The 7,692-nt window shown below is 62.6% G+C and overlaps 1 protein-coding gene across 1 annotated transcript in view; it reads right to left on the minus strand.

Annotated features, from left to right (window-relative positions):
- Positions 1 to 1,333: 1,333 nt before the first annotated feature.
- Positions 1,334 to 7,692, minus strand: part of ZNF777 (zinc finger protein 777) — a 12,416-nt gene continuing 6,057 nt past the window's right edge. Inside the window, exons 6-10 of the mRNA XM_085320592.1 lie at positions 7,208 to 7,573; positions 6,048 to 6,174; positions 5,102 to 5,215; positions 4,067 to 4,321; positions 1,334 to 2,523 (exon numbers count right to left, since the gene is read on the minus strand). Of these exons, the coding sequence (XP_085176718.1) occupies positions 1,427 to 2,523; positions 4,067 to 4,321; positions 5,102 to 5,215; positions 6,048 to 6,174; positions 7,208 to 7,573 (1,959 nt within the window). The 3' untranslated portion in view covers positions 1,334 to 1,426. The remainder of the gene's footprint in view (positions 2,524 to 4,066; positions 4,322 to 5,101; positions 5,216 to 6,047; positions 6,175 to 7,207; positions 7,574 to 7,692) is intronic.

Genomic DNA, 7,692 nt, shown 5'->3' on the forward strand with positions numbered 1-7,692 from the left:
CCCACTCCCCAGCCCCGCTCTCCTGTCCCACCCCCACATCCCCTCTCTCCACTCCACCATCCCTGCTCCCAGGTCCTGCTCCCACATCCCCGTCCCTGCTCCCGGTCCCTGTCTCCCGGTCCCCATCCCGGCTCCCCCGTCCCGCCGCGCGGAGCCCCCGTGGGGAGAAATCAGCAGCCGAGCAGCAGCGAGCGCCGGCAGCGAGACGGACTTTAACCAGGCCATGGAGGAACAGAACGAAGGAACCACGAGCCCGATGCCGGCGGACGGGACAAGGGGGCAGAGGAGCCCGACAGCGGAGCAAGAAAGACGCAGCCACAACAGCTCGTCCCAGGGACGAGGCGAGAGCCGCCCACAACGGTGCCGGAGACGGATAGGATGTAAAGGACCTGGCAACTACGGGAAGGAGCGACCGGGAGCAGGAAGGCCCTGGGCTCTGCTGCGGCACCTCGTGCCGTGTTAACACCCCCGCAGCCTCGCGGCGCCTTGCCGCACGGCGACTTTCCTTCCCCAGCGCCGCCGGCAGCCACGGGAGCCTCACGGGGCCGGGCACAGCGCGCCCGCAGCAAGGTAACTGCGGCGAGCCGCCGAGCGCCGCAGCCAGGCTCGCATTCTTTTATATATATATAAAAATATACGTTTTTTAAATGCATTTAGTCCTAACRAGGCGGCGCAGGGCTGCTGCCGAGTCAGGCGCTTCCCGTGCAGTCATGCCGCTCTTGCCAGCCCTGCCTAGTAAAAATGCTTAAATTTAGCAACCAGCTCATCCCGCAGCTTTGCGGCTGAGGGCCCCCGGCGCTGCCGGGGCCCCCGAGCCGGGCAGCGAGGGCCGCACCGGCAGCGGGAGTGCAGGGCGCCACGGCGGCAGCACCGCGCGCTGCCGGCCGGCCCCGGTGCTGGGGACCTGCCGGCCTCGGCAGCGCCGCGGCAGAGCTCCTGGAGCAAAGGGCCGTGCCACAACCAGCACTCCCCCCGCTCCCAAAAATGTGTCTTGGCAATCCTAAGTTTGCTTACCAAACGAAAAGTTCCTCCACATTTATTAAAAAAACCAAACAGTAGATTTAAAAAGCAGTTAAGAGTCCTACTCTGGCAAAACACCCTGTACAGGTTTCTTTCCTTTTTTTTCTTTTTTTCTTTTTCTGGAAGGTGAGGACTCCCCCTAAATCAGCTGCTTCAGTTAATTATATATATATATAATCTTTTTAATTTTGCCGCGCGTTGCTTGCTTTAATTAATTAATTTATTTCCAATCAGCCTAGCTGTCTCCACCAGACCGGCGGCGCTACCACCCAAAGCTTCCTTGATGTCCGTGCCCTGTTGATGTCCATGCCCTGAGCCGGGGTGGGGGGAGAAGGGGCTGGGGGAGATGAGGAGGGACGGAGGGAAGGAGGGAGGGAAGGAGGGAGGGGAAGCCGTGAGCAGCCCCTCACTCTCCCATGTGCGTCCTCAGGTGGTACTTGAGGGACTGCTTGTAGCGGAAGCACTTGGTGCACTCGGTGCAGGGGTAGGGCCGCTCGCCCGTGTGCGCCCGCTGGTGCTCCAGGAGGTGGTGCTTCTGGGTGAAGTTCTTGCCGCACTCGGTGCAGTGGTAGGGCCGCTCGCCCGTGTGGATGCGCTGGTGCTCCAGGAGGTGGTGCTTGCGGATGAAGCCCTTCCCGCAGACGGCGCAGGCGTGGGGCCGCTCCCGCGTGTGGATGCGGTAGTGGTTGGTGAGCTTGGACTTCTCGCTGAAGGTCTTCTCGCACTGGCTGCACTGGTAGGGGCGCTCGCCGGTGTGAGTCCGCTGGTGCCGCAGGAGGTGCGAGGGCCGGGTGAAGTTCTTGCCGCACTGGGGGCAGAGGAAGGCCATGTCGCTCTTGCCGGCGTGGATGCGCTGGTGCATGATGAGGCTGATCTGCAGGCGGAAGCTCCGCCGGCACTCGCCGCAGGTGAAGGGCCGCTCCCCGACGTGGGTGATCTGGTGCTTGCTGAGGCTCGACTTGTGGCTGAAGCTGCTCTCGCACTCGGAGCACTTGTAGGGCTTGCCCGGGGGCGGGGGCCGCGGCTGGGGCTTGAGGCCGTGCTCGGGGCGCCGGGGCACCCCCACGGCGCGGCGCGGGTGGCCGCGCTGGTGCAGCAGGAACTGCTGCTTGTTGCGGAAACTGAGGTCGCAGTCGTGGCACTCGTAGGGCCCTTCCTTGAGGTGGTTCCGCTGGTGGATCATGAAGTTGATCTTGAGCATGAAGCTCTTCCCGCACTCGGGGCAGATGTAGGGCCTCTCCCGCGTCCGGTTGCGCTGGTGGACGATGACCGGCTTCATCTCCCCGGGGTCCCTCTCGCAGGCGGGGGCCTTGCCCGYGCGGCCGGCGGCCAGGCTCCGGGGCTGCGCCTTGGAGCTGCACTGCGCCTCGCAGCCCAGCCCGGCCTCGTGGCTCGCGAACGCCGGCGCCTCCGTCCTGCCYGAGAACATGGCGCACGGCTCCAGCGTGTCCGGGTCCTCCTCTTCCTCCTCCTCCTCCTCTGTCTTAATCACAATCCCGTCCTCTGCAGGAGAAAAGCAGAAGATCGTCACCAGCAGGCTGAACCCAAGCTGAGAAACTTCCCATGCCGGCAGGAGCCTCTCAAAGACATTGCCCTCAGGGCAACAGGACGTTTTCTAGAGGTCCTCCTTCCTCCATCGCAGAGCCCACTGGACCGCTCAGGCTCCTGCTCCCCCCGGCGCCAGCACCAGCCCAAGCAGCCCTGAAGCTCTCGGAGAAGAACCGTCTTGAGCTCCGCTTGCTGTGCGCGGCTCGCAGGAGCAGAAAGACAGAGCCGAGGGGGACCTCCAGAGGCCAGCTGCTACCTCCACCGATCTCTCCTGACAGATGTTCGCACTGGATGATCTTACAATGCCAAATGATGGAGAACCCACCTACTCCAGATAGCGTGTTTCACTGCTTCCCTATCCCCCTCTTGGGGAGGTTTTCGCAGGATACAGCCCATACCCCCTCTACTGCTCTTTAAGCCCATGCTGCCACTGGCCAGAGCGGGACAACTCCTACGCCTGCGGTGCCTGCGCAATCTTCTCCTCCCTCTGCTAAATAACCTCGCTTCACCCCTTCCTTCCTGGCAGCTTGCGCTTCCTAGACCTCTGGCCCTTCCTGGGCCCATCCTCCGGACCCTCTCCGGCTGCCCCACGCATCTGCTGGCGTGCAGCGCCCAGCACTGCCCTTTTCTCCAGCAAAGCGTGACCGACACCGAGGAGAGCACAAGGATGACTCTGCACATCTTGCAGCTACTTGGTTGCATACCCTGCTGCGTTTGCCCTTTCTTTTGCAGGAGCATAATATTGTTGACTCATGTCCTGCCTACAATGCACCAGAAACCCCCAGTCCTTCCCTCAGGGTGGCCACCTAACCGGCTCTTCCTCCCCTGAGTCGGTGCAGCTGAGCATCCTCCGTGCGGGCAGAAACGGGCTCTTGTCCCTGAAGAGCCCGTTTCAGCGCAGCCTCACTTTTGCAGGCCACTTCTCCAACTTCCAGAGACCGGTTTCAACGCGTATCCTGCCCGAGGCCCCTGTGGCCCCTGCCAGCTTTGCACACTTTGCTCCTCAGTCTGAGCCATCAAGTGCTTTCCAAAGGGACTGTCACCAACAGTGCCCACGAGCCTGAGCTTATGCCACCGCCTGTTCCCCTACGTGGCCAGCATCAGGGAAGCAGCTTCACTTGACTAAGCCCTTCCCCTGCCCKCCGCAACACCGAGATTTTGGCAGCAGTGGTCGCTGGGGCTCTCGCAAAGGACAGCGCTTCGCCCACCGGGCTGCACCAGCATCTTTCTCATCTCACCAGTCTCGGCTGGCTGCTCTCTGCCGGGGAGCGACTACCCGCCGATTCGCGGGGTGTTGCCGCCTCCTCCTGGTCTGCAGCGCGACTGCGGCTGCTCCGGAGGTTGCTACAGCCRCTTTGCCTCTAGTTCAGGTGCTGGTGGGACCTAACTCCCCTCTTTTGCCCAGCTGCTCCCCTCCACCCACTGCCCAGGCTCTGCCTGACAGCTCCTCCTGGGCTGCGGTCGCCGCCAACACGTGGCCCCGCGCGGAGCGTCTCACCTGCGCAGCTCCCGTGGTGCACGATGACCCGCTGGATCTCGCTGAAGTCGGCTCCGTACTCRGAGGGGTCGCCCAGGCTGGTCCCCGGGAGGTCTCTCGGAGGGGAAACCGAGCCATAGGGGCTCTCGCAGGCCGCCTCTTCATCCGGACTCTGGAAACTCCCCTCCGACTGCCCCGACATGCCATGCAGCTCCGGGTTCTCGGGGCTGTCTTCAGGAAGGAGCTCCTCTGTTTTGATCACGACCCTTATACCAGCTGCAGCAAGAAGAGATTCCAGCCTGGGTCACTCCCGGGGCTCGGGGAGAAGCGACCGCTCACAGCGACGCCCTGTTCCTGCCTCGGGAAGCCCCAGCCCCAGGGGCCGGCCCTGGGCGCTGCCACGGAGCTGACGCCCCCTCTTCTAAGACGCCTCGCGCCGGTCCCCCCCGCCTCGGCCCGGCGGATGCCTCCGTTTCCCTCGTCCCGCCCGAGCCCCCCGGCTCCAGCAGCCACAGAGCCTGCCGGAGCGGCAGAGCGTGGGAGTTGCACCAGGCTTTGGGMAGATCCCTCCGGCTCTCCAGGTCCCCGTGCGTGGCGCGGGAGCCGGCTTTCCTGCCTCAGGAGGATACCGCGAGGATAAACCCAGAGACCATGAGGCACCCGGAGACTGCATGCACAGCGAGCGGGTGGAGAGGATTTTGGGGAAAGTCTGTGACTCCCATGGGGAGAGAGGTTCTCCGGGTGGGCACCSATCCTCCTTTCCTGCTAGGCACACCAGCTCCCCCGGGAAGCGGTCTGATTGCAGATGTTTTCCTTGCTGTCAGCTCCCAGTGCCAAACTCTCTGGGCTCTGCTTGGCCTGGTTTATATGTCAAGCCGTACCTGGATGCCAAATCATTAATCAGCCGAACCTTTCTCACTCACATCTAAGATTCCTCCTGATAATCTCCATGGTCACAGCTCTGTGCAACAAGTATTTTARTCTTGTTCCTTTTTGCCTGTCTCAGAGCGACCAGACTCAGCTCTTCTGCACGCAAGGTATAACCTGCTATCTCACCTGCGGTGGCATCAGTAATGATCTCTCGCTCCTCCAAGTCCTGCTCATTCCCGACCCGTGACTCCTCTCCTTGCTCAATCTGGGACAAAACACCAGGTTTGGAAATTGCATAGTCTGTTGGGAGACAGAGGGATGGAGGGAGGGATTACTGTACTGGGAGTGCTGGCACCGATCTCCCACCTCTCCCCTGTGCACGGGGTGGAAACACGAAGAGGCTCAAGGACATCCATGAGAACCTGCGGCAGAAAGGCCCCGTGCCGCAGCAGGCCAGGCTCTYGGCCGAGTAGGAGGAATTCCTGCAGGCAGGAGCTCAGGTACCACACGCAGAGGAACTACCTCAGACAACAACACCAACCCACACATTTTCCTTGTAGGATTTTAGGACTTCTCAGGCAAATTCCTGGTTCTCCCAAACAAAAGAAAGCACTTTACCCCAGCAAAGCTGAGCTTTCTCCTGCAGCATCAACAAGCACTGCCCCGAAGGACTGTAGCTAAGGGTGCATTACGACAGTTCCCTTTCCTGTGGGTCCCTGCGAAAGGTTTCCCCAAAGGGGTACACGGGATTGTACTTGCAGCACAACCAGAAGGTGAAGCGAAGCCTTTGCAACAGCTCTGGGGGAGCTGATCATTCCTCACAGAGTAACTCACRTTGGAAGGGGCCTTGGCAGGTCTCCAGCCCAGCTCCATCCAGGTTGCCCTCAGCCCTGAGCTGAGAGCCCCTGGCCTGTGTAGGGGGTGACCTTGCACAGCCCATCCTCATCCAAGCCAGGAAACAACAGAGAAGGACTAGAAACCTCCTTCTGCCTTTTTAAGTTCCCGTTTAAAAGGGGACATCAGGGGCATTAAGCTCTGTGCTAGAACTGAGCTAGAAGATGCCCAGGATGGCGTTCGGTCAGGAACTTCCGAGAAACTGCCTTCACCCAGAGAGAGGAAAGCCCATATTTACCCAGGGAGATCAAAGATTCGTAGTTCCCCTTCATCACATTCTTGTAAAGCTCCTTCTGCCACTCCTCCAGCTTCTCCCACTCCTTGTCGTTGAAGTAGACGGACACGTCGTCAAACGTCACCGGCACCTGCAATCACAAGCGTCACGTGCTCACGCAAACTCCGGGCTCTGCAGGAGGCAGGAGCGCTTTACCTGCGACCACCGTCTGCAACCGCTGCGTTTCAAGCACGCGCTCCTGTCACCTACACCGCACCGAGATGGCCACGTTTGAACTCCATCAGGAGAAGCTGCTGCTCTACGGCCCTTGGTCTCTTTGTGTTTATATTTGAAAAYGACTCCCGCACAAGTTTCTAAGAGATTTAAGGTCTCCACCAGACACCTGAACCGTCCCGGAGGCCGGGCAGTGACTTCTCCCAGTGGCACTGTCCTGGTCCCCATTGCGGTCCCACCGGCCGCAGCCACTCTGCAGAGGTCCCTGGGCTTGCCCAAGCCTTGAGTTGGTGCAAACGAGATAAAAATCGGGCGCTAGGGCTGAGCCTCATCTCTATTGATGAGCTGACGTGAAACCCCGGATTCAGTTACCCCAGAACTCCAGGGAAAACTCTGCCTGGGCCGGAAGGGCTCCGAATTACCAGTAGTTACGGAGCCAGGCAGAGCCTCCAGTGTCTCACGCGCGTACCCAGCAGCTCTTCCCAGCAGAGCCAAGCACGCAATTCCCCTCGAATCRCTGCCCCGTCGAAGCCCACCTCTGCCTGCAAACCGCCCCGCAGCAGGCTGCCGTTCCGCCGAGGACCGATTTCTGTGGACACACTCAGGAGGCGGCTGGCTCGGGAGAGCAGCGCCGCGCTCCAGCGGGGCTCTTCAGACCGGGAGACGCCGCGGGACRGGGACGCCGCTGGGTCCGGCCGTCAGCCGGGCCCCCCTCTGCGCGGGCAGCGACGCGCRTTTTAAAGGGCGTCGGCAAACGTCGCTTCGGAGAAGGAGCCACGAAACGCAGACGGGGAACGAACGCTCACGCCGGGCGGCCCGCGCCGCTCTCCTCCGCTGAGCCCAGAGCGTAAGCCGGCCCCCCGAGCCGCCTTCGCCCCTCGGCCGCGGGGCGCCGTCAGGGGCCCCTTCCCCGGCCGCCCCGGCCCCTCCGCGCCGCCGGGCGCCGTTACCTTGGGCACCTCTCCCTTCCTGCCCGGCGGCAGCCGCAGGATCCAGAAGTTCCTGTTCTTCAGCAGGTTCTCCATGTTCTCCAGGCGCCGCTGGAGCAGCCCGTACTCCTGGATGAGGGTGCCCAGCGCGGCCCACTTGCTCTCCAGCTGGTTGCCCAGCTCGGCGGCCGTCTTCTCGCAGTCGAGGAGCTTCTTCTCGGCCGTGCCCGTCCTCCCCTCCAGGTCCAGCAGCCGGGTGGAGTGCGAGTCCACCTTGCCCTCCACCGCCTGGACGGCCGCCACCAGGGTGAGGGAGAGCTCGGCGGTCTGCGTCTCCCGCTCGGAGGTCCGCTCGGGGCCGGCGGGCGGCACGGCCAGCTGGGGAGCCTGCGGGCGCAGAGCGCGGCCGCCGCCGGTCAGGCGCAAGCCGGCGGCCAGGCCGCGAGCCATCTTGGCCGCCGAGGCGCCGCCGTCCCCCCGCGCCGCCTGACGTCCGTCCCCGTCCC

Source organism: Rhea americana, unplaced genomic scaffold (assembly GCF_003343005.1).
Source record: "Rhea americana isolate MKP2758 unplaced genomic scaffold, rheAme1 scaffold_642, whole genome shotgun sequence".
Classification (NCBI taxonomy): domain Eukaryota; kingdom Metazoa; phylum Chordata; class Aves; order Rheiformes; family Rheidae; genus Rhea; species Rhea americana.